General features: G+C 40.9%; 1 protein-coding gene across 2 annotated transcripts in view; it reads right to left on the bottom strand.

Moving 5' to 3' along the window:
• The window catches only part of OXSR1 (oxidative stress responsive kinase 1), a 105,414-nt gene that overhangs the window by 51,733 nt on the left and 26,020 nt on the right, over positions 1 to 27,661 (bottom strand). Inside the window, exons 1-3 of one of the 2 annotated variants that reach the window (XM_047098572.1) lie at positions 20,141 to 20,224; positions 17,565 to 17,701; positions 10,689 to 10,830 (exon numbers count right to left, since the gene is read on the bottom strand). In XM_047098572.1, coding sequence (XP_046954528.1) covers positions 10,689 to 10,830; positions 17,565 to 17,655 — 233 coding nt within the window. In that variant the 5' untranslated portion in view covers positions 17,656 to 17,701; positions 20,141 to 20,224. Of the gene's footprint in view, positions 1 to 10,688; positions 10,831 to 17,564; positions 17,702 to 20,140; positions 20,250 to 27,661 lie in introns of those variants that run through there. The other variant, XM_047098571.1, reaches the window with a different exon arrangement.

Raw genomic sequence — 27,661 nt, 5'->3', positions numbered from 1 at the left:
GAAATACTAAGAATAGCAATGAACATACGAATATGGAAGCATCACCAAATATATCCTTAAGTGAAATAATATTATGTATGTATGTTTCCATTGTCTTCTTTTTTAAGCAAAAAAAAAAAAAAAAAAAAGAGGGATATACATATGTTTATATTGGCATAAAATCTCTCTCAAAGGAGTCACAAGAAAACGGCAAGAAATGGTTCCATTTAGACCAGGATACCAGAGGTTCAGGGAAGGAGGGAGACTTTTTTTTTTTTTTTTTTAATTTTTTTTTTTCAACGTTTATTTATTTTTGGGACAGAGAGAGACAGAGCATGAACGGGGGAGGGGCAGAGAGAGAGGGAGACACAGAATCGGAAACAGGCTCCAGGCTCTGAGCCATCAGCCCAGAGCCTGACGCGGGGCTCGAACTCACGGACCGCGAGATCGTGACCTGGCTGAAGTCGGACGCTTAACCGACTGCGCCACCCAGGTGCCCCAAGAGGGAGACTTTTTAAAAAATACTTTATTTAAAAAAAAAAAACACTTTATTTTTTAGAACCATTTTAGATTTACAAAGAAACTAAGAAGACAGTGCGGAGGCATTCCCACATGCCTTACACTTAGTTTCCCCCATTGCTAACGTCTTACATCAGTACGGTACTTTTAGCACATTTAATGAGACCAGTACTGATGCATGATTATTAAAGTCCACAACTTACTCAGATTTTTTAAAGTTTTTACCTAATGTCCCTTTTCGGTCCCAGGATCCCATTCAGGATTCCACATTAAATTAGTTATGTCTCCTTAGGTTCTGCTTGTCTATGACAGTTTCTTTGACTTTCCTTGTTTTTGATGACCTTGACAGCTTTGAGGAATAATGGTCAAGTATTTTGTAGGATGCCCCTCTAATGGAATTTGCCTCATGATCAGACTGGCGTTACGAATTTTTGGAAGGAAAACCACAGAAGTGAAGTGCCATTTTTATCACATGATATCAAGGTACATAGTATCAATATGATTCAGTACAGGACTTTTTTTTTTTTTTTTAATCATATACCATTTTGTGCTTTTTTGAATATTTAAGTCACGTACATGTGTTACCTATTCAAATAATGCTTTATACAAGTTTTTGTTTTTTGGGAAGTGAAGAGACAATAATCTATTTTCAGTGGAGCCTGCACTTAGGGTGACTACTTTTCCCGATCAGCTCCCCAGATAATCAATTCCATGCTTCCCATTTGAAACCAAAGTGCAGTGTGCAGAACAGCTTCCAGGAGTAAAAGCAGGAGAAAATCATGAGGCTAAATGGCTCACTGGACAATCAAACATACCAGTCTGTCCTCATGGGCAACAGGACAACTGACCTTCCAAGAAAAAGATTTGTAACTAAATACCTGGAAATCCATAAAGGCCTTAAGAAAACAACCTTTCTTACTCTGCCACAAAATCCAAGCAACCCAGCAGCCCCAACAGTTAAATCCACCATCCATTCTTAAATAAAAAACAACAGTGAGTTTTGTTTTTCACAGCTTAAGGCCATTTCTCACATGTCACTATTGCACCAAAGTGACAAATTCCTTGTAAAATTAGAAGGAATATCATATTTTTCACAAGGAGCCCCTTTTAAAAAAAACTGTTAAAAAAAATAAAGGGAATATCATAGAGAGAAATAAGAAAGAACAGTGAGTATTTTCACAGGTTAATGCCATTTCTCACATGTCACTACTGCACCAAAGTGACAAATTCCTTGTAAAATTAAAAGGAATATCATAGACATGCTTGACTCTTTCATTAGCAGACAGCAAAAGTTACTGCCTGAAACATGTTTATGACTCATCAATAGGCATAGTTTGTGGAAAACTCAAAAAAGGTCAAGAGAAGCAAAGAATCAAAATGAAAGCTGGAAAATACACTACATTTTAAGCATCTTTTTTTTTTTTTTAATGTTTATTTTTCAGAGAGAGAGAGAGACAGAGACAGAGTGTGAGCGGGAGTGTGAGCGGGAGAGGGGCAAAGAGAGAGAGGGAGACACAGAATCCGAAGCAGGCTCCAGGCTGTCAGCAGGGAGCCCGACACGGGGCTCGAACTCAGGAACCATGAGATCCTGACCTGAGGCGAAGTCAGACACTTAACCGACTGAGCCACCCAGGCGCCCTAAGCATCTTAAACTGACTAGCCAACATTTCTGCTGGGGCAAACCTCTTTAATGGGGAAAATATGGGAGCAGGTAGATACAGAGAGAAAAGTTTAAGTCTAATTTAGAGACCTGTTCACCCTAGTTAAAACCTCTAAACACAGTGAAGATGGAGGAAAATTATTTGACCCGATGCACCAGTCTAACCCACAAATGTACCCAAAATAAAGATGAGAAGCGGCAAAAACTACTACATAGGTTCAGCTGTCCCCCAGGAAGGCCGCCTTCTCCCAAGCCTGCTGAAATCTCAGAGTAGCTCACAGCTCAGAGTGGTTACTGCTGAAGTTTAAGCAGTGGTTCTCAGTCTTCGCTGCACATCACAATCACCTGGGGAGCTTTTAAAGGTCCCAATGCTGGGGCACCTGTGTGGCTCAGTCGGTTAAGTGTTGACTTCGGCTCAGGTCATGATCTTGTGGTTCATGAGTTTGAGCCCCGAGTCAGGATGTCAGGATCTGCGCTGACAGCTCAGAGCCGGGAGCCGGCTTTGCGGATTCTGTGTCTCCCTCTCTCTCTGCCTCTCCCCTACTCGTTCTCTCTCTGTCTCAAAAATAAATAAAACATTAAAAAAATATATTTTTTAACTCCCAATGCCAATGCCTCATCTCAGACCAACTGAATGGACTTCTTGCAACGGATCCAGGAATCAGTACTTATTAAAGTTTCCTAGGTGATTCCAGTATGTAGCCAAGGTCGAGAATCTCTGTTTTGAAGTGTGAAGATAAAGAATCCATTCCAGCAACATGGCAAAATATGTATGGCAAACAGTCTTTCATCACTACTGCCCGGGCCTTTGCTGCAAAACCCACCATTCCCCTGCTACACAAACAAAGAAATGCTGGATACATTAGGAAGGGAAATTGTCACACTGCTGAACATGAACTAAAATGAAATCCTCAAGTTTCAGAAATGAAAGGAACACTTAAGAGCGAGAGCAGTAAGCCTTGAGAGAGAGAAGACAAGCTGCCCCAAATGGCTGGGAATCTCGGACTTTAAAATGGTCCTGGACCGGTTTAAGGTTGAGAGTACAACTGAGACCCTTGCATAAAACCAGGAGCCTGGAAAGAATGAGCCACAGTGAAAGATACCCTTAACAAAAGTAAACTAGCATAGCCATATTAAAATAAGATGTAATTGTCTTTAATACAAAAGCATTTCTAGGAATAAAGAGGGTCATTATATTATTTTTTTAAAAAGGAATAATTCACCAGAAAGATAACAATCCTGAAAGGGTCACTGGATTCCAGGGCTCCTTCTCACGAACGTCTGGTTTCCATTGTTCTGACAGGAAGTCAGCTCTCAGTCATACTGAAGCTCTCTGTCTTAGCTTGTTCTGTTCAAGCTGCTATAACAAAAATACCACAGCCTGGGTAACTTAAACGACCAGCGTTTATTTCTCACAGTTCTGGGGGCTGGGAAGTCCAAGATCAAGGCAGTGTCTGGTGAGGGTCCACTTCCTCCTGGTTCATAGGTGTAGGAGTGCTGACAACACTGACTCCATCTTTGGCCCTCCATTTTGTCCACGCCCGCACAATGGCCTCCCTCGGGGCCACGTGTTCCAGTCCCCATGGAGGTTAATGCCCTGACCAGATGCAGGAAGGCTCCTGCTGACCTTCCCTAAAGTGACACACACAGAGGTGCCACTTTAGATATCTACCCCTTGACATCACCCCCATGCCCCTCACGGTATAAAAACTGGGGGTGAAGATGTGGACTGGGAGGTGAATGGAGGCAGACAATAGCGGCCACAGCTGCTTGGATCGTCAAGTTCATGCAATCCCCCTGTCAGGAAGTTACCCCCAATAAAACTCTGTAAATGGTACGGAGTGACTTTCGACGTTTTTCATTCTCAAAGTGACTTCTCGGTGTGGAGGACACATTACTGACCCGCGTCCACCTTTTAACCACAGGTGACCATCTTTTCACTTTGTCTTCACGTGGCAAAAGGAGCCAGGGAGTTCTCTGGGGTCTCTTTTGTAAGGACAATAATCCCTTTCATGAGGGCACCACCCTTATGACTTAATCACATTCCCAAGGCCCCACCTCCAAACACCACCACGATGGTGATTAGTTTCAACAATGGATCCTGAAGAATCGCAAACGTTCATCCTACAGCACTACGCCCCCTACGTGATGGGCTGTTTTCCTCTTGCTGCTGCCAAGATACTCTGTGCTTGCATTTCAACGGTGTAATTATAACGTGTCTGCTTACAGATTTCTTTGTATTTGTCTTCACCATGGTTCACGGTTTGGAAGTTGGGGGCCATTATTTCTCCCAGTATTTTTTTCTGTCTCTTTTACTCATTTAGCTAAATGAGAGCTGATATATATGTATATACTCAGAGTAGATGTTACAGTCATTCAAAACTGAGCAAAAATGGGGATGGAATTACCTACCTCGTAAAGCAACCGTAACTGTAAAGACTCAATGAGGTAATTAATGCAGATGACGCACTTAGGATACCATACAGCACACGAGCTTCAGTAAATGCACAGTATTGCTATCTACGCCCGAGGTCAACAAACATTTTCTTAAAGGCCCAGGGAGTACACGTTTTAGGCTCTGTGGGCCAGATGTTCTCTGTCACCACTACTTTGTTTTCATAGTGCTAAAGCAGCCACGGACAACCAATAAATGAATGGGCATGGCTGTCCTGCTGTTGCTTTTACAAAAAACAGGCGTCAGGCTGTGTTTGTCAGTCCCTGATGATCTACATGGCGATAGAAGATGGGCTTTTTCCTCTCAGAGAACAGTCTATCCATAAGTGACATCAGTCCAGTATGGTGACTCCGTAGAATCAGGGAGTCAGGCTCCTTCTATGTTATTGCTTTATCTTCCCCCTAAGTTCTTGCTACATAGCTCAGGATGGCTTACCACCACATCCACATTTCAGGGGAAGGAAGGAAAGGGGAAACAGAGGTTATGCCACTTTCTGTTAGCAGTGGTTCTCAGGACATTTGGCAATGTCTGGAGACATCCTGGGTTGTCACACTGGGTGTGGGGGATGAGGGGGGTGCTGCTGGCATGTAATGGGTAGGAGTCAGGGATGTTGCTTAATATGTCCTACAACACAGAGTTCAGCCCCTGCAACAAAGCACTATCCAACCCACATGCCAATAGGGCTGGGGGTTGGGGGGGGGTGGCGGTGAGAAAACCTGCTAAGGGAACAACTTTGAAGTAGTATACATTTTTGTTCTCACCACAGTGGCTAGAAATTCATTCACACAGGTGTATCTGACCTGCATGATAGACTATGAAGTGTTGCCTTTCTTCTGGATGGTCATACGCCCAGTAAAAATGTTACCTTTTACGCTTTTTTTCTTTGAAAAGAAGAGGAGACCCACTGGGGGCCAAGTAGCAGTTTCTGGCATTTGTTTTTTCCCCCCTAGAAGACTGATGAACATGACATCAGAACTGAGGTATGAACTGAATTCTGTTCATCGAGAGCATTAAGGTATATATTCATAGGGTTGCCGCTATCCAGCGGTTAGGAATCCTGTTTTGCAGGCCACCTTTTCCTCTTGCCAGTGCAGGAAATACAGTCCCAAAGCTTTACTCTTTGGTCATGCCCTTTTCAGTCACCTGTTAACCCATTATTGTAACTAGGAACAAAATGACAGGATACAATTTTAAATGAAAAACCCTACTGTCTTAAGAATATACCTTCAATGCTTCCAAGATGTCTGGTTTATATATTATTCCTTTCAGTCAACTGTTCTTTGTAACCATAAAAAGAGTTCATTTTTCTTTATAAGACTTAAGCTGGTTGGAACATTTAGACAGCTAGAAAGCATCATTCATTTTTATGTAGAGTAGGATACTTTTATAAATGGCTGATTGCATTGGTAGATGTTTAAAAAAAAATTGTTTTTTTTACATTTACTTATTTTTGAGAGACAGAGACAGAGCGTGAGCAGGGGAGGTGCAGAGAGAGGGGGAGACCCAGAATCCGAAGCAGGCTCCAGGCTCCAAGCGGTCAGCACAGAGCCTGACGCGGGACTCTAACTCACAAACTGTGAGATCATGACCTCAGCCGAAGTCGGATGCTTAACCGACTGACCCACCCAGGCGCCCCTATATATGTTAATTTTTTTTAAATGGTGCTATTATCAGAATAACCTAATTAAAGGTCTGTATGTGTGTCCATGTGGGGGTGAGGAGATTACTTGCTTTTTTCCCTCCCTATTCTGATTCATTCCTTAAAGCCTCAGTTTTAGAACTTGATAGTTGTCTGACCTTTGATCAGTTACTTTTCTGGGCCTTTGTTTATCTATTTGCTGAGAGATTAGGGTTAAGTAGGTGAGCTTTAAAAAATTGAGGTATGGGGCACGTGGATGGCTCAGTAGGTTGAGCGTCCAACTTCACTTCAGGTCATGATCTCGCAGATCGTGGGTTCGAGCCCCGCATCGGGCTCACTGTCAGTCTGTCAGTGCAGCGACCACTTCGGATCCTCTGTCCCCCTCTCTGTACCCCTCCCCCGCTAGCGCTCTCCCAAAAGCAAATAAATATATTTTTAAAAATTTTAATAAAAGTTGAGATATCACTGACGAATAAAATTGTAAGATATTTAAAGTGTACAGGGGCGCCTGGGTGGCGCAGTCGGTTAAGCGTCCGACTTCAGCCGGGTCACGATCTCGCGGTCCCGGAGTTCGAGCCCCGCGTCGGGCTCTGGGCTGATGGCTCAGAGCCTGGAGCCTGTTTCCGATTCTGTGTCTCCCTCTCTCTCTGCCCCTCCCCCGTTCATGCTCTGTCTCTCTCTGTCCCAAAAAATAAATAAACGTTGAAAAAAAAAAAAAAAATTTAAAAAAAAAAAAAAAAAAAAATAAAGTGTACAATGTGCTCATTTGACGTATGGACACACTGGGAAAGGATTCTTCCCACCAAGATAATTAACATACCTGTTACTTATATGTTTACTTTTTGGGTTTTTTTTTTTTTTTTTTGGTGAGAACACTTAAATTCTACTCTCTTAGCAAAACTTACTCATAACTGAGTTTGTATTCTTTTACCAATCTCTCCCTATTTTCCCTATCCCACCTGCACTCCCCACCCCAGCAGCCACTTTTCCACTCTCCGTTTCTAGTTCAACTTTTCTTTTCTTTAGCTTCTACATACAAGTGATACCAGGCAGTTATTTGTGTTTCTCTTTCTGGCCTAATTCACTTAGCATAGTGCCTTCCAGGTTCATCCATATTGTCGCAAACCACAGCGTTTCCTGCTTTCTTTTTTTTTAATGGCTAAATAATAATCCACTGTACATATACCACATCTTTATCTATTCATCCACTGATGGACACTTAGGTTATTTCCACAGCTTGGCTCTGAGATGATGACTTCACTTTCTCTGAGTATATACCCAGCTCTGGAATTACAGGATCATATGTAAAAATAATTCTATTTTTAATTTTCTTGAGGAACCTCCATACTGTTTCCCATGGTGGCTGTTATCAGTTTATGTTGCCACCATCAGTGTACAAAAAGGTTCCCTTTTCTCCACATCCTCATCCAGGATCTGTTATCTCCTGTCTTTTTGAAAACAGATATCCTAACAGATATGCGATGATATCTTACTGTGGTTTTGACTGTATTTCCCTGAGGATTAGGGAAATAGATCGTTTTTGGGAAAATGTCTATTTGGAGCCTTTGCCCATTTGAAATTAGGTTATTTGGGAGTTTCTGTCTCTGAGTTGTACAAATTCCTTGTATATTTTGGATATTAACCCCTTATCAGAACACGTGGATTGCACATATTTTCTCCCATTCCATGGGTTGCCTTTTTATTTTGTTGATGGTTTCCTTTGCTGTGAAGAAGCTTTTGAGTTTGGTGTAGTCCCACCTGTTTAATTTTTCTTTTCCTGCCTTTGCTATTGGTGTCACATCCAAAAAAAAAATCTGTATTTCATGTATTCCCATTCTGATCTTTTAAAATTTACTTCCTTCTGCTAACTTTGGGTTTAGTTTGTTCTTAATTTTCTTTTCTAGTTCCTTAAAGGTAGGTGATTTTTAAGATTACAATCTTGTGTCTCCTGCCTTTTTTCTGCCTTTATTTTAATTGAGCATTTTACATGATCCCATTTTCCTCTCCTCTCTTAGCATATCAATTCTTTTTTTCATTTTTTAGTGGATGCCCTAGAGTTTGCTATAAACATTTACAACGAACCCAAGTCCATTTTTTAAAGAGCACTATACGACTTCTCTGAGTTTTCTTTTAGTCTCACATATCCTGGACTGGGCACTAGAAAGTCTCTCAACCCAGAACTATGAACAGGCATACACGACAAACAAACGAACAAAACAAGAATTTTAAAAATCCTCCACGCCTGCTCTCTGGGGCCAAAGGAGCAGAAAAGGGGCAGCCTAGCACAGACCTAGCAAAGGACCCATAGCTGGAGTCACAGGCTGGCCCACTGTGCCGGAACCAGAGGTTTTAAGCGAAGACCAAATGGGAAACCCCATCCTCTGCCCCACACCCACGGCAGCAGGTAGGCCCATACTGCCCACCCCAGGAGCACCAACAGCCCAGCCAGCATCTCTTGGCCCGGTAGCCGGCTGTAGAGAGCAACCTGGGCCCAGCACTTCCTGGCACTTCACACAGCGGCAAAGGACAACCCAGACCCAGTGTCTTCCAACTCTCTACCCAGCAGCAAAAGGTGGCCCAGGGAAATGCCTTCATCCCCACAGGCAATACTAACAGAGAACGAATGGGAGCCCCACTGGCACCACGTGGCATGGGCCACAGGATGGGCCCCCAAAAGTGCTCACAGACCCACAGGGACAGCATCTATCTTCCACCCTCCACCTAGCAGCATCAGGCCTGGGGCATTCTACTCTGCTCTCAATGGTGGCATCAGCAGGATTGAGCAGAGAGCCCCAGCAGTGCCAGGTGAACAAAGCAAACCAGAACAGCACTGTAATGGCTCTAAAAATCAAACTGTCATTGGAACTACAGCCCACAAAAGTAGACTAGGTCTTATATTCTAAACCTCAACAGGGCAAACACCTGCTAAGATATATACTTAAATGGGATCAAGAGTCTCCTAACATGATATGCAAGATATCCAGGATACAATTTAAAAATCACTCATCATACCAAGAACCAGGAAGAACTTCAATAAGAGAAGACAACTGACATCAATACCGAGACGAATCAGATCTTGGAATTAATTATATGCCAAGAATTGTAAAGCAGCCATCATAAAAATGCTTCCACATGCAATTTGGGATTATCAAAACAAATGAAAAACAGAAAATCTCAGCAAAGAAATAAAAGTGATAAAAAGAAAAAGAATCAGATTATCTAAAAGACTATAATAACTGAAATACTCAATGGGTTCTATAGTAGAACGCAGAGGACAGACTCAGAACTTGAGAACACATCAATAGAATCCACTCAGTCTTAACAGAGAAAACAAATACGATGACAAAACCTTAACTGAGCCTCAGGGCTTCTAGTACAATAACAAAACAGCTACCTTTTGTATTATCAGAGTCCCAGAAAAAGAGGAGGAAAAAAAAAATGGATTAAAAAACTACCAAAGGTATGACTGCTGAAAACTTCCCAGACTTGGTGAAAGACAAAATCCTACAGATTCAAGGAGTTTGGGAACCCCAAACAGAATATACCTAAAGAAGTTCACACCAAGACATCATAATTAAACTTCAGAAAACCAAAGAAAAAAATCTTGAAAGCAGCCGGAGAAAAACAACATCATAGAACACTAATTCAAATGACAGACTTCTGCTCTGAAACCACGGAGGCCAGAATTAAGTGGTAGAGCACCTTTCAATTGCTGAAGGAAAAGCACAGTCAACAGCAAATTCTTATATCCAGTGAAATTATCCTTGAGAATGACCACCCCCCCCCACCGTGCCAAAAAAAAGTCTGATATGAAGGAAAACCAAATCCAGGGATTAAACAGATTTGAGTAACACAGTAAACCATCATCATTTGGATTCTTCTTATCTGTACCCAGGGAATGAATAGAGATGGCCAGGAATACTTGGACCAAATGATACATAGCTTTTTACATTAAAAAAAAAAAAAAAAAAAAAAAAAAAAAAAAAAGCTTTAATAAGAAGTTATTTTACAAAGAGCTTTTAATAATTTGAGAAAACACTCAAGACAAAATATTAAAAAAACATAGTCAGAAGCAACAGACAAAACTAGAAATATAGTTTTGTTTTAAGTATCTTGTGAGCACATAAAAGAAACTAGAAAGAAATATTACAAAACATGATCAGTGATTACAATGATTGCCTCCCGACAGGAAATTATGAATTTTTCCTGTTTTTGTATTTCCCAATTTAACTAAAATCTTTACTTTTTCAATCCTTGCTAGCTGTGTAATTAAAACCCGAACCACAATGTGCTGGCTGAAACTCGCGATTCCAAGAGCCATGACAACATTCAGAGGTTATGAATTCTGCAGAAGAATGGGGAATGGCCTCAACAAAATGAGACGGCACGACTGTCACTGCACCTTCCCCAAAAGAAGAGTGTTGTCGTTTACATACCTGTGAATCTGTCCGTTTTTATGCAGGTATTCCAACCCTTCCAGCACTTCTCTAAGTATTGTAGCAATGGTAGCTTCGTCTAGGACTCCACTTTTGTGCTCCCCCTTTGCCACAATGTGCTTAATAATATCGAGAACAGAACCTAAAAACCGAAGACAAAATTTGCCATAAACTTTGGACTCATGTCATATAATTCAAAGCCATTTTGAAATCAAACCAATGTAAACCTTTTCACAAACTTAATTGTATAGGAAAGGAAAAAAAAGCAAACACAAGGAAATACAGAAGTTTAAAATTAATAACTTCTTCTCCATTTTAATCTAAAACAGAAAGCAGCCTACTATCCAAATAGCAGTGTTACACCAGCATTTCCTTTAGACTTTTTAATAAGAATTTGGAAAAGGTGCTAGAGGATTTTTAACCACATCTGAAGAATCCCTAGGTAAACCTTACCCACCTATAACACATTAGTATAAAATACCACGAACGAATTTAAGTTTCCGACACTGGATCAGACTATGCAACACTGTATGATTAAACATACAAAAATACAACTGCAACACAGGTCAGATTACAGAAGAAATACTTGGAAAGTCAGGGTCACATGTGGGTTAAAATTAATTTTCAGTTTAATAAATAATAAGTAAGGCAAGGAAAAAAATGAAAGGATAAAAAACGGCAGTTCTCTCTAAATAATAGCTACGATGTATTAGCAATCCCACTCTTCCCAGGATCAGAAATAATGCCCCGACTAAAAACTGGGGGGAGGGCCAAGAAGATACCTACATAGTAATTAAAATCATAGAATCTTGACTGCCATACATAATTATAATAAAAAGTCTCCTGAAGATTAGTAAGATTTCTGGTAGTACAATGGCCCATAAAGATCCCAGAACCAAAACGAAACAATCTTTGATATTAGAAATTGTGCCAAGAAGTAGAATATAACATAAACTGCACAGAAAAGATTAGATTTCCATTTCTTGGCACAAGACTTGAATGATCAAGACTAAAATTGAAACACAAACTTATGTTGAAAACTTGCCCTGGTGGGTGCTTTTATTTCACACACTTAACAAGTAAAAAATGTACTTCCAAATAGATGGAAAGCAGGGTCTAGATGGGATCCTCCAAAACATGGGAGGATAGAACACACATTTACTTCAGCTCCCACTGAAATCCATGAACTCCATACACTTGATAAAACAGGCATAAACCCCGGATGAAAAAGAAAACAGAGAAGATAAAGAAGAGAGACAACAATCATGTTTTGGAGGAAGGAAAACAAAAAGCTAAGCAGAAGAGAGAAATCTGAAACTCCAATGCCTGTGGAGGACTATGCCAATTAGGAAACGGCGTATCCCAGTAGAGCACATACACCAAGGACTACCTAAGGGGAAGTGAGAGGAGATTGAAGAGAAGGGCTGGAAACGGGAAAACTGGTTGAAAATGCGTATAATGGGGCAGAAGATGCCCAGATTCCTCCTCCTCTCTGGAAACCGGACCACTGCCACTCCCCATGTCCAGCAGGAAGACAGGCAGTTTACTTTCTGGAGACAGTGAACCAGGGAGGCTCCAGATCCCAGGTGGTGTTTTCTAATACACTATTCAGACTTTCCCCTCTTTATTGCTGGGATTCACAAGACTGTGACTCGCACAGGGGGAGGCCTAAAGGAGACATTTTAAAAGTTCTGCTTAATCAATCACATATTAATCTCCAAAGCAAAGTCACTATACCAACAGGCCATATGTCTCATTTTTTTGAGAAATCCAGGCCACATAAGAACTGCTTAGTAAGAAGACATTTGTATAAACGCCAATTGAGATACACGTTTGTAATGCAAAGAATATCGAAAATAGGGAATGCAGAGGGGAAAATTCCTACTAGGAATTAAAAACTAACACAATGTATTCATTCAACAATTTGGCCATATTATATGCAAGATCTAGAACTGGGTGCCACAAAATATGTCAAGATACACATGGCACAACAGTTGACTCTGGGAATTTCCAGTCTGGTAGATCAAGAAAATGGAGCAATAAAGACCTAGGGTACATAAAAGGTTATTAGATCTGTATTTTTAAAGAGTTTGAGGGGCGCCTGGGTGGCTCAGTCGGTTAAGCATCCGACTTCGGCTCAGGTCATGATCTCGCAGTGCGTGAGTTCGAGCCCCGCGTCGGGCTCTGTGCTGACAGCTCAGAGCCTGGAGCCTGTTTCGGATTCTGTGTCTCCCTCTCTCTCAGACCCTCCCCCGTTCATGCTGTCTCTCCCTGTCTCAAAAATAAATAAACGTTAAAAAAAAAAAAAAAAAAGAGTTTGAACCAGGAACTCCTTTTTAAAATCTTAAAAGATCGGGGCAGCTGGGTGGTTCAGTCAGTTAAGGGTCCGACTTTGGCTCAGGTCATGATCTTGCAGTTCGTGGGTTCGAGCCTCGCGTTGGGCTCTGTGCTGACAGCTCAGAGCCTGGAGCCTGCCTCACATTCTGTCTCTGTCTCTCTCTCTGCCCCTCCCCTGCTCATGCTCTGCGTGTCTGAATAAAATAATAAACATTAAAAAAAAAATCTTAAAAGATTTTTAATGATTTCACAACACCAATGATCAATGGGGAAATTAAAGCAGTGCCATCCCCAGTCTATGTTCATAACAGACATTTTCAACAAGCTATATAAAAAGCCCCCTCTTTCATGGTATAAAATTTCTTCTCCAATTCAGCCTCCCAACGATATAATTTTTATTGGTGGAGGGATAATCATGCCACCAAGACCTTTATCTTTAATTGATAAATTTGGTCCTAGAAAGTACCCATTTGTTCCCATATGATTTCTTCAGCATCTTGTAGCATCCAACATGATGATGGTGCTTATAATCCTCCCTCCTCAAATGTCAAAATTACATGGAAGTCTTCATATCAACTAAGAAAGGTGAAGGTAAGATACGCTAAGCAAAAGAAGACTGCAGATTATCACTGGATGAATCAATTAACACCTAAAGAAAATTAAGAATAAAAAGGGAAGGTTGTAACAGCATGCATCGTCTTATATCCTTGGGCACAATCTGGAAGAAATATTTTACACAGATAATCAGACCTCAAACTTTAACACATGAAGGAATTAGTTGGCAAACTAGTTAAAAGTGCAGATTTCCAGATCTCACAGACTGTCTGTCATTCAAGAGATCTAAAGTGGGCCCAAGAAGGTGTATTTTAACAACCTAGGCTCCTAGATGAACACTGTCCATTGAAACCTAAGCATTTCTCGGAGTAATAGAAAGGAGAATGGAAAACAAGAGGGAATAAGTACAAATTTGGTAACAAAGTGAAAAGTTAAAATGTAAACACCTATTCCAAAAATCCATCTCATGTCTGCTTTCCTAGCCTATGGCACAGAACATTTAAAAAGCAATGCAAAACTTTTACTGTCCAAGAATATCGTTATTACATATTAAAATACTTTTGAAAAAGTAGAAAAGGAGCTTCCGGGTTAAGGCACTTGTGAAATCTCCTAATTATATTGCTCAATCAAATTATTCAGTCAACATGTTCATTGCCTCAGTTTACTTTTATGAAACAACACTCTTTGAATCCGAAATTAGCTCATTTTAGTTATCAAAATTTCTGCCAAGAAGCTTTAACCAATATTCAGCCACTGGGTTTTGTTCGTTTTCTTCCTGAGCCATGGAAGGTTTCAAAGGGGTCAAATTTGCTTGGGCTGAATATTCCACTTCAGACAAATAGACATACCCCTCCGTTGTTGCCTGAACAACCAAAGATGGTCCCTATTATTAATACCAGATATTTCACTCGGGTCCTGCTTAGATCGAAGAAGTTCCCATACTTGGGGCACCTGGGTGGCTCAGTCGGTTAAGGTTCCAACTTCAAGCTCAGGTCATGATCTCACGGTTCACGAACTCAAGCCCCATGTCGGGCTCTCTGCTGTCAGTACGGAGCCCGCTTCGTATCTTCTATCCTCCTTTCTCTCTGTCCCTCCCCAAGTCGCTCTCTCTCAAAAATAAAAATAAAATAAACTTGAAAATGAAAAACTTCCCATACTTTTTTTTATGTCTTAGAAGATGACAAAGTTGAGAGCATCTCTAAACAACAAAATAATTCACTAAGACAGTGAATTTAAATTAGATTTCTGCATTGCTACAAGTCATCACTCTAAGTCGAACAGGTAATTCTCTCTTCTCCTTTCAGAAACTTTCTTAATTACTTTGATTTCTAAAACTCTTACATTGCAGTTTGGTGCTAATAAGCTGCAGAAATAGCTCTTTAGATCAGAACTGCTTCCAATTTCTGAAGATTAACTTCCTATACTAAAATCTCAACATTCAACATCAGAGATTAATTCACAGAAGAATATTACAGTTATAAGGAGGCATTAAGAAATGACTATAATACTGACACACTAAATTCAACTTTTTTTTTTTTTTTCAACGTTTATTTATTTTTGGGACAGAGAGAGACAGAGCATGAACGGGGGAGGGGCAGAGAGAGAGGGAGACACAGAATCGGAAACAGGCTCCAGGCTCTGAGCCATCAGCCCAGAGCCTGACGCGGGGCTCGAACTCACGGACTGCGAGATCGTGACCTGGCTGAAGTCGGATGCTTAACCGACTGCGCCACCCAGGCGCCCCGAAATTCAACTTATTTTAACCATGACGTCCACCGGGTTGATGGGTGTAAGAGTGATAGCTGCAACTCAGATTATGATTTAATTAGCTTATTAAATTCTACGTCAGTACATGTTACTAGATGAAAAATATGCTTCTGGTTTTTTTTAGAAGTTTATCTGAGAGACAGAGAGACAGAGTGCAAGCAGGGGAGGGGCAAGGAGAGAGAAGGGCAGAGGATTCAAAGTGGGCTCTGTGCTGACAGCAGAGGGCCTGATGCTGGGCTTGAACTGACAAACCATGAGATCATGACCTGAGCTGAAGTCAGACACCTAACCGAGCCACCCAGGCACCCCAATATGCTTTTGTTTTTATGGGGCACCTGCATGGCTCGTCAGTTGAGTGTCCGACTCTTGGTTTCAGCTCCAGTCATGATCTCAGGGTCATAGGGTTGAAACTCGCGTCAGGCTCAGTGCTGAGGGTAGAGCCTGCTTAAGATTGTCTTTCTTCCTCTGCCCCTCTCCCCACTCACACTTTCTCTCTAAAATAAATTTTTTTTTTAAAAAGAAAGAAATTTGGGGGCACCTGGATGGCTCAGTCGGTTAAGCACCCAACTCTTGATTTCGGCTCAGGTCACGATCTCGCTGTTCGTGAGTTCGAGCCCCGCATCAGGCTCTGTGCTCACAGTGCCACGCCTGCTGGAGATTCTCTCTCTGCCCCATCCCTCTGCACGCGTGTAAACGTGTGCTCTCTCTAAATAAATGGACTTTTCTTTTTTTAATATGCTTTTGTTTTATATATTTTGGTTAAAAAAAGTTGATGTGAAAGAAGATAGCCTAAACATATTTCTGTTAACTCTGGTTATTCACATGACTTAATTACTCAAAGGGAGCCTCTGCTTATCAATGGTCTTCTCCTCTCACTCTCTCTGCTCCTTCTGTAGGCCCCCATCAGTTTCGCAAGACATACCATACTCCTGCATCCTGCCTCCAGAACCTTCTCTGCATGGTGTTCCCTCTATCTGGATCACTTCTCCCATCCTTCCCTTGAAATCACGCCCACTTACCATGTTACCTGGCTAATTATTACCTATTCCTCTGGTCTCAGCTGAACGTCACCTCCTGAGGGAAGTCTTTGTTAACCCCACCACACCCATTCTCCCTCAATAAAATACAGTCTCCTGGTACCTGTTCCCATGGCACCTGATACTTCCTGGTACTCTACATACTTATACTTATTTAATTGTAACTTTTCCTTATTAGCTATGAGGCCCATAAGAGCAAGGAACATGATTCACCAATGCAGTGGTGATCAGTAAGTAATCTGATGAATGGAATTTTAAATGAGCAATAAATCTTGGCACAGTTTCTCTGTATTTTAAAAACATTTTAGGGGCGCCTGGGTGGCTCAGTCGGTTGAGTGTCCGGCTTCGGCTCAGGTCATGATCCCACAGTTGGTGGGTTCGAGCTCCACGTCGTGCTCTGTGCTGACAGCTCAGAGCCTGGAGCCTGCTTCAGATTCTGTGTCTCCCTCTCTTTCTGCCCCTCCCCTGCTCATGCTCTCTCTCTCTCTCTCTCTCTCTCTCTCTCTCAGAAATAAACATTAAAATAAATAAATAAATAAATAAATAAATAATAGAAAAAACATTTTGAAGCTGTTGTCAGGTCTAGCTTTTGTTTTCTAAAAGTATTTAATGTATCTCTTCAGTTTAAATGTTTATTCACTTTCTGACTAAAACAAGCAAGATTTCATTTTCCTAATAAAAAAAGATGCAATTCTTTAATATTTTTAAAGGCTTAGATGTAAGATTACGTTGACTCAAAAAAAAAAAAAAAAAGGTAAGCAATTATAAAAAGACTTAACAGTTGGAACATGTTTGAAAATTATCCCCCAGGAAACATGCTGAGTCCTAGGCTGGAAAAATTGGGCACTGTTCCAGTAAACCTAAGACGAGGAGAGACAGAAAGGTACATTTAATAGATGTACCACCCAGCTACATGTCCTGCCCCTTCTGAGATCAGGATATATACTCCCTGCAGAAGAAACGGGGATTTCTTAAAAAATATACATTCATTCTGCTCAGGAGTAGCAGAAAGGATGGGCTGGCATACAGGTATGGATGAAAGAATTAAGCAGACAAAGTATTGCTATTCATCAGAGGACTTTTCAGCAAAACATTAAAAACTCTGTATTATACATTTTTGTAAGTTACAAATAAAGAAAATTATGCTATAGGTGATCAATAATGAAAGATACAGTATTACCTAATATTCCCATATCTGTCCATACTGAAAGAACCATGCTTGACCACCATCTTGAAAGGTGGTTGGTGTTAGCAAGGATTCCAACCATCATATGAACAAGGCCTTTAACAAAGCAATCCAGTTTCTCCAGTGTGTCACTAATGGGATTGAAACAAAAAGGTGATTCTGGCTACACTGAAAAGCATCAAATAACATGGGATTATTATTAATGACTCAATTTCTTGTGCATCTACATGTCAGCACAATTATAGATGCTTGACGTACGTCATCTCAATTACTACTCCCCAATACCTAAAATACAGAAAGGTATCCCCATTTGACAGAAAAGTTAACAGGTTCAAAGGGTTTAAATAATTTGCCCAATGACATAAACCGGCTAAGTAGGAAAGTTGGAATTTAATTCTAAAGCCTATGCTCTTTCCTTTATGGCCTCGCTAGGGAAGTCAAGTGTTCAATTCTAAAATGGAAAATCATGCTCCTACACAAAATACATATGCAAACAAAAACCAAGCAGCACAGTGATGGGAAGGTCGGGTGGCTCCATCACTCACTAGTCCTCCCAATCTCGCCACGATTCAAATCCGTGCTTTGGCAAAATGTCTAATTTACTACGTGACTTGGGCCTTCAGATAACCATAACAACAAAATGTTCAATCTAGTGACAATGGTCTGCTTCTGGCCATCAGTAATACTTACATTTTATTCTAAGGACTTAAGCAGAAATAACTGTATACATATGGCAGGATAAAGCACCATAATTAATCATAATACTGGGGACCAAAATTTTCTGTATAAGAGAAAAGAGATTCATGTATAATTTCAAAGAAGCTTCAAAAGTCTATAATGTTAAACGTGAAATGGAAATATTAATTCCAAATCATACTTTTTAATATATTTCTAAGCTCTTTCAACTAGAAGTGATGATAATGATGTAGCAATGACCAAACATCCTACTTATGCTTTCGAAATACCTTTCCCCTAACAAAAATCAGAACTCCTTGGAGTATTGGCTGATTGTGGATCTAGGAAGAGTAATATAAACGTGACCCTAGGAAATCCTGAACCAAAAAACAAGGAAGTAACCAAAGACTAACGCATTCATGTCAAAAGGACATAGGAATAAGCTTAAAGGGAGTCCTAATGACAAAATTTTGGATGACCTGAGCATCCAAAGAAGAGAGTAAAACTACATTGAAAGACACTAAATATATAAAATTCCTTGTGTCTATGATGACACTCAAAAAAAAATGAAAGCCTTACCCAACAGGAAAAAGGAAAAAAACAAATAAACCCTATTTGCTACCACTGGAGGTGAGTATTAAATCAACTCTTTACTCTGAAAATTAATACTGAAAAAAAAATCAATTATTTATCTTGCATTTTTAGTAGGAACCACAATACAGATTACCCAAAGAGCTCCAGTTAATGAGGTAAAGTTCCTTTACACAGAACAATGCCAAGTTTACAAATGTAAAAGAAAGGATGCAATGAGAAAAGTCACCATTCTGCAATCCTTGACAGAATAATTAATTCAAACAAGGACTGTGAATGGATGCTAAAATCATTAAAGGAAAGAGTAAGGGGGGAGGGGTGCCTGAGTGGCTCAGTTAGTTAAGCAACTGACTCTGGGTTTCGGCTCAGGTCATGATCTCACGGTTGGTGGGACTGAGTCCCACATAGGGCTCTGTGCTGACAGTGCAGAACCTGCTTGGGATTCTCTCTCTCTGCCCCTCCCCTGCTCATGCCCTCTCTGTCTGTCTGTCTGTCTGTCTGTCTGTCTCTCTCTCTCTCTGCTTGGGATTCTCTTTCTCTGCCCCTCCCCTGCTCATGCCCTCTCTCTCTCTCTCTCTGTCTCTCTGTCTCTCTCTCTCTGTCTCTCTCTCTCTCTTGCTGTCTCCAAAATAAACACATAAACTTTAAAAAATGGGGAAAAAAAAAAAAAGGTGGGGAACTGGATACTCTCAGTGCCCAAGTATCACCTCACAGATTACTCGCTAGCTGCAAAGGGGAACAAGTTAACTTTTCCATGGTGAGGTCTGGCTATCAAAATCTCAAGCAATCAAAAGTCACATCACCATTAAAGATATAACCAGAAAGCAACGCTTCCTGGTGTGATGCACTATGAACACAGCATCACCCACAAAATACTGTCCAAAAATTTCGAACTTACATCGAATCAAGCCTTTGGGTCCAATTTTTAATTTGTAAGAAAGCAAGGGAAACAAATCGAGTTAAATATCACCAGGAAGAAATAACCAGATAAATCCAAAATGCGGGTCATTCCATAAGAAGTTACTGCCAGACCCTTGACCAGAACCTTCAACAAGTTGCTGTCATGGCACAAAGGAAGCTGTGGGGAACCATCAGAGACGGAGTGAGGCTTCAGAGGCATGGCGACCAAATGCAACGTGTGAAACCTGTCTCCGCTCATACCCTCCCATCTTTAGCAGATACTAAGTCCTCAGCATCTCCTCAAATGCCAATGTGCACGAAAACCAAACCAGGAAAAAACCAACCGGATATTTTTATTACCTTTCCAACCAACGGAAGTTAGCGTTTCACCATACCCTACTCACCTCCACTTAGCAGCTTCATGACTAGCCACAGCTCATCTTTTACCACAAAAGACGTGTAGTAAGACACAATATTAGGATGATGGCACTGACTCATGGCTTGAATTTCTTTCTACAAGGAAGAGAAAATATGATTAATTTATTATACGCAAGCCTGAAACAACACTACAAGTGAGTGAATTCAGATTTGTAAATCCAAGACTGGCTTAAACCTCTGTGAGATCTCCATGGCTCTGACCTCCTTGAGAGGAGTTAAACGAAAAAAAACCCTCAGTTTCCCTCAGTCCATTCTGACTAGTCATTCCACTCATAATCTTTGAAACTAGAAACATGCACTACTTATCACAGCCTCACACAACACCGCAAAGGCCTCCGTGGGGACACACATTGTTACTTCAAGGTGCTCTTGAAAAAGCATCTTGGGAAATTTGGTTTTACAGCCATAGAGCATAATGACTAATAAACAGAGGGTGGTTTTTGTTTTGTTTTGCTTGTCTTAAAGTGTCTTTATTCTGTTTTTAAAATGTATTTTTATTATTGAAAGATAGTTGAAATACAATGTTGTATTAGTTCTAGGTATACAACACAGTGACTTGACAATTCTATACGTTACTCACTGCTCACCACGGTAAGTGTGGTCACCATACAATGTTATTGTAATATTATTGACTATATTCTCCATGCTGGACTTTCCATCTCTGTGACTTAGTTATTTATAACTGGAAGTTTATATCTCTCAATCTCCTTTATCTAGCTCACCCATCACCCTGCGCCCCCACAGTGAGATTGTTCTCTGTATTTAGCAGTCTGTTTTTTGTTTGTTCTCGTTTCGTTAGATTCCACATGCAAGTGAAATCATACGGTATTTGCTTTTCTTTGTCTGACCTACTTCACTTAATATAGTACCCTCTAGGCCCATCCACGTTGCCACAAATGGCAGGACTCCACTATTTTTTATGTCTGAGTAGTATTCCACTATGTGTGTGTCTGTGTAAAAATCACATCTTTTTTATCCATTCATCTGTAGATGGACACTTGGGTTGCTTCCAAATCTTGGCTATGGTAAGTAATGCTGCAATAAACACAGGGGTGCAAATACCTTCTCAAATTAGTATTTTCATTTTTAGGCGGTAAATACCCGGTAGTGGAATAATTACTAGATCATATGGTAGTTCTATTTTTAATTTTTTGAGAAGCCTCCATACTGTTTTCCACAGTGGCTATATCAGTTTGAATTCCCAGTAGTACACGAGGGTTCCTTCCCTTTTCTCCACATCCTCACCAACACTTGTTATTTCTTGTCTTTTTCATTTTAGCCATTCTGACAGGTGTGAGGTGGTTTTGATTTGCATTTCCCTGATGATGAGTGATGTTGAGCATTTTTCATGTGCCTGCTGGTCATCTGTAGGTCTTCTTTGGGAAAATGTCTATTCAGGTAGAGGTTCCTTTTTGGTTTGTGCGTTTTATTTTGAAAATATCGTTTCATCCCATTTTTGTGAATTAATTAACAATTCCCACTCTGAAAAGAAATCTCCTGAAGCAGGACAAGGTCATAAACTAAATCCAAAGTAGAAACCTGAGCACCCTCTAAGTTTATCTACAACCTTGGGGTTATGCATTTAAATTAGGCTGGGTGAGATAAAATGCCTCATATAGCCCTGAGTGCTCTGGGCCCTGCCTACCTCTCCAGTCTCAATCCTACTCCCTTCACTGACCCTACCCCAAAATACCCTCTAGAATCCAGCCACGGTAAACTTCAGGTGAGCACGCTTCTTCAACCATGGATATTTAACCCTATTGTTCCCTATGCCTCAAATAGACTTCCATCATTATTTTAGCCTAGCTAAAAATGCCAATTCTTCCTTCTGATCTAGCCAAAATATCATTTCCACCAGTTCCCCAAGGTTGCTTCCAAACTCCCTGTGTATCTCTTTGCATCACAGCCCATATGTACTGGATAGTGCATTGGGTGCTTACTTATCTGTTCCTCCCTGGTGGACTGAGAGCTCCTGAAAGCAAGTACTTCCAAAAGTGGATCCCTAAATGCAAGCTGGTGCATATTACACACACACACACACACACACACACACACACACACACACACACACTGGGCTATTAGCCTAAAAAAGAATGACATCTTGCCATTTGCAATAACATGGATGGCCCTAGAGGGTATAATGGCCAAGTGAAATATGTCAGAGGAAGACAACATATGATTTCACTCATACACAGAATTTAAGAAACAAAATCAAGAAAATAGACAGACAAAAAAACAGACTCTTAAATACAGAGAACAAATTGGTGGTTGCCAAAGGGGAAGTGTGGGGGGGGGTGAAATAGATAAAGGGAATTAAGAGTGTACTTATCGTGAGCACTGAGTATTGTACAAAATTGTTGAATCGTTATACTGTACTCCTGAAACTAATATATAACAGTGTTTGTTAATTATACTTGAATGTTTAAAAATCCACACAAAAAAGTAGATTCCCTAAACACTGCAGAACTTATCATATTATATAGTAACTGCTTATTTATTTTTCTGTATCCTTCACAAAACTTTAAGCTCAATGAAAGCTAAGACTCTGTATTCGTGGCACTTAACACTGTGCCTGGCACACAGTACACCTTCAACAAATATTTATCGAATGAATTAAATATTATTTTATACAACTTTTTACTTATTCAATTACTGTACTTGCCCTATGCCCTTGGTCTTTGTACAGTAGAACCAATTGTGTAAAAGTTGCCCATAGGCTCTGATTCAAAAGCAGTGCTCTGTGAACCTTAGTTTTTCTTATCGTTTCTATTTGAATGTAAATTCCTTTATAGCAAGGACCTTGCCGTACGCATTTTTCCAACCTCCAAAGTCATCAGCACAGTCTTCTGTACTAAAACCTAAGTAAAACTAAAGTCAGCACCTGCCTGTTGACATAGTGCTATGAAGATTAAAGTAGATGAGAAGTACATATGAGAGGGAATATACAGGACAACATATATTGCCAGCAAGTTGTAAAGATAGCACGTTACAAGAATCCTCTGGAAAGAACAATGAAGGTAGGCAAGAAGTCCTTGCAAAGGAGGTAAGAACAAGGTTTAGTGCGGTAGGATATAGGGAAACGACAGCAGTAGGTGAGAGGCACACACCACACAAAAGATGAAATTCGCCAAGACGTATTTTAGGATGCAACGAGTAAACCTGTCTAAGGCAAGCAGTTCATGCTTTCAACAGACATTTACCAATGTGCCAGGCACAGTGCTAGGTGCTTGACTATGAGGGTGAGCCCTCATGAAACTTACAGTCGAGTGAAGAAGTCAGACCAATACTAATTTAACAACACACAATGATAGTTTGATAGGAGAAGTACTAGATACTATGTGATTTCACTGGAGAGGCCAATTACCAAAAAATAGGAGTGATAATCAGGGATGGCTTCCTGTAAGTTTTACAGGTTTGATTGTTGAGTTACTTGGGACCGTATCATAAAGGACTGTGTAAGTGTGTTCAAGAATTCAGGCTTCATCATGGGGCGCCTGGGTGGCGCAGTCGGTTAAGCGTACGACTTCAGCCAGGTCACGATCTCGCGGTCCGTGAGTTCGAGCCCCGCGTCAGGCTCTGGGCTGATGGCTCAGAGCCTGGAGCCTGCTTCCATTCTGTGTCTCCCCCTCTCTCTGCCCCTCCCCCGTTCATGCTCTGTCTCTCTCTGTCTCAAAAATAAATAAAATGTTAAAAAAAATTAAAAAAAAAAATTCAGGCTTCATCTTAACAGCAAAGGGAAGGCATCAGAGGTTTAACTATATATGCCATTTCATAAAAACACTCTAGCTACAATTAGAAAATAAGTGTGGGAAGGCGAGACTAGAGGCAATGATACTGCTTAAGGCTGTTGCTATGACCTGGGTGAGGGACAATGGTGGCCTGAAAAATTATAAATAACTAGTTACTCGGTTTGGGTATTTACACTGTGGTTATGTTACTGTCAGGAGAACCTGGGTGAACAGCATACAGGAACTTTCTGTACTTCTTTTGCAACTCTTCTAGAAGTTTAAAACTATCTCAAAATATAGTTTTAGGGGTGCCTGGGTGGCTTAGTCCGTTGAGCGTCCAGCTCTTGATTTCGGCTCAGATCACGATCTCCGGGTTCATGAGACTGAGGCCAGGATCAGGCTCTGGGCTGACAATGTGGAGGCTACTTGGGATTCTCTCTCTCCGCCCTCCCCCGACTTGTGCACATGTTCTCTCTCTCTCAAAATAAACATCTAAAAATAATTTTAAAAAACAGAATGCTGGGGCGCCTGGGTGGCGCAGTCGGTTGAGCGTCCGACTTCAGCCAGGTCACGATCTCGCGGTCCGTGAGTTCGAGCCCCGCGTCAGGCTCTGGGCTGATGGCTCAGAGCCTGGAGCCTGCTTCCGATTCTGTGTCTCCCTCTCTCTCTGCCCCTCCCCCGTTCATGCTCTGTCTCTCTCTGTCCCAAAAATAAATAAACGTTGAAAAAAAAAAATTTAAAAAAAAAAATTAAAAAAAAAACAGAATGCTAAAAAAAAATAAGTGGCAATATGAATGGAAAGACAGGGAGGAGTCAAGAGCTATGCTGAAGAAGTATAAACCATAGGACTTGGTGACTCACTGGATGAGGGAGGTAAGACAGTGTGACAATTCATGCACAGAGTTGGGGTCAAACTGTCCAATGTCTTAAGCTGAAACTAAGGGTTACTCTGGGGGGTGGGGGGGGTGGGCAGGGACAGCTCACAAAGGGTCTTCTAACAGGAGGCTATCAGAGAACCATCAAATTCAAAAACCGAAAGGGCCTTAAAGATTTCTTTCCTTCTCGTCTATTCCTTTAAGGGGTAGGAGGGAGGGTTCCTTTATCTTATCTCCCACTGAAATCATCCTTTTCCCTTTCAGTTCAATTTTAGTATATGTGCTGCCGAAGCGAGCACCTTTTCCCTTTCAGTTCAAAAGGAAGAATACGTATGTAAGTGTTTTGCAAGAGTGCTATATTCCTGACTCAATTTTCCCAGTGGCTCCCTTCCACATCAAAACGAATTCCACCCCCCTACTGAAAGTGCTTTCTTGACAGTCCCATTACCTGCTGCTGCCACAGCTTTTGTGTGGACTTTGTTCTCCACCGGAAGCTCTCAAGTATTGCTTAATGATCACTTTTCATCCCTGGAACGCATCTCCATTTGTAACATTTACTCCTGATTTTCTGATTACCCCAATGCAAGCAGTTTTCATCTGTTTCACACCATTCAGTCAGGCCCCCAAGTGATGTTAAGTTATTCACTCATACAGAGTGAACACAATAAAGTCCCTGCCCTCATGGAATGCTCAATATGAAACAAACAATTCTTCCATCTATCGAATGTCTGAGCAGGGGACACTTGGGTGACTCAGTTGGTTAAGCGTCCAGCTCTTGGTTTTGGCTCCGGTCATGATCTCGTGGCTCTTGAGTTTGAGTCCCGCATCAGGCTCTGCGCTGACGGTGTGGAGTCTGCTTGGAATTAGGTCAGATCTCTCTGACCCTCTGCTGTTCTCTCTCTCTCTCTCTCTCTCAAAATAAATAAATAAACTTTAAAAAATAAATAAAATAAAATAAAATAATAAAATGTCTAGGGAATGTGCCTTCCTTTCCATTATTACTGTCACTGCCTGAATTTAGAATCTTAATACCTCTTTGTATGGCCCAGTGTACCTCAAATTATGGGCTGCAACCCACATGGGCCAGGAAACAAACTTAAGTAGGTAATGTTAGAAACAAAAAAAGAAATAGAAAATCAGTGTGTGTCCCACATAATATAATTAAAATTATGTTATGAAAACGTTTCAGGGATATTAATATTTATGAATATATACATAAAAAGAATTCTTTCCCAACTCTACATCCCTGCCTACTAAGGTTTCTATCTCTGTTCAAAGTATCCCCCAGCTCTGGTGGGCCAGTACACAAACATCTTCACGGAGGTCTCCATTTTTGTAACCAGGAGGATGCCTCCTCTCTTACTTCAAAGTACTTAATACCTCTTCCAGGTGTTTGTCATGCTTGGCCTTGTATAGGACACAAGAGTCTTAACTTTTTTTTTTCCCCCCAAATAGGCTTCATGCCCAGGGACTTGAACTCATGACCAAGTTCATCGCAGGACTTGAACTCATGACCAAGACCTGTGCTGAGATCAAGAGTCAGACACTTAACCGACTGAGCCGGCCAGGCATCCCAAGAGTTTTAACTCTTCAACTGGATTGTGAGCCTCCTAGTAGATAGAAAGACATTTTAAGTCTCTTCATGTTCCCCTCAAGTGTTTGTCCAATGAATCTAGTCCTAGTATCTACCAGAAAAGAGAAAAAGCTCAAAATACTGCATAGTGTGCCTGTGAATATCATCTCTGGAGAAAATGAATGTAGTAAAATTTGACAGCTGATTTCCCAATCACACTTAGCAAAGGCTGTCAGACAAGAAAACATTTTGACAAAAGAAAGGAGCGCTATACTGCCTCCTCACTGATAACTGTCACACAGGCACGCACCTATAATCTGATTCGCGTCAGCACCCTTTCTACGTTATTGTAAAGATAATTTTGAAAAAAAAAATTAAAAATCACAACACCAAAAGTTTGGTATGTTGATCTAAAAGATTTTTAGCTCCTTATCAGGGAAATACAAATCAAAACCACACTCAGGTATCACCTCACGCCAGTCAGAGTGGCCAAAATGAACAAATCAGGAGACTATAGATGCTGGAGAGGATGTGGAGAAACGGGAACCCTCTTGCACTGTTGGTGGGAATGCAAATTGGTGCAGCCGCTCTGGAAAACAGTGTGGAGGTTCCTCAGAAAATTAAAAATAGACCTACCCTATGACCCAGCAGTAGCACTGCTAGGAATTTATCCAAGGGATACAGGAGTACTGATGCATAGGGGCACTTGTACCCCAATGTTCATAGCAGCACTCTCAACAATAGCCAAATTATGGAAAGAGCCTAAATGTCCATCAACTGATGAATGGATAAAGAAATTGTGGTATATATACACAATGGAATACTATGTGGCAATGAGAAAAAATGAAATATGGCCTTTTGTAGCAACGTGGATGGAACTGGAGAGTGTGATGCTAAGTGAAATAAGCCATACAGAGAAAGACAGGTACCATATGGTTTCACTCTTATGTGGATCCTGAGAAACTTAACAGAAGGCCATGGGGGAGGGGAAGGGGAAAAAAAAAAAAGAGGTTAGAGAGGGAGAGAGCCAAAGCATAAGAGACTCTTAAAAACTGAGAACAAACTGAGGGTTGATGGGGGGTGGGAGGGAGGGGAGGGTGGGTGATGGGTATTGAGGAGGGCACCTTTTGGGATGAGCACTGGGTGTTGTATGGAAACCAATTTGTCAATAAATTTCATATATATAAAAAAAAAAAAAGATTTTTAAGATAAACTTAAAGGGCTTCTCGACTCTCAGAAACAGAGCCCTTCTCACTCAGATCTCAGCTCCTGACCCTACAAATACCACACATAAATCCAACATTCTTTATA

This window comes from Lynx rufus, unplaced genomic scaffold (genome assembly GCF_022079265.1).
Source record: "Lynx rufus isolate CCGP_SWC_20201006 ecotype Redwood Valley unplaced genomic scaffold, mLynRuf1.p SCAF_5, whole genome shotgun sequence".
NCBI lineage: Eukaryota > Metazoa > Chordata > Mammalia > Carnivora > Felidae > Lynx > Lynx rufus.
This window is presented reverse-complemented; position numbering and strand designations above follow the sequence as displayed.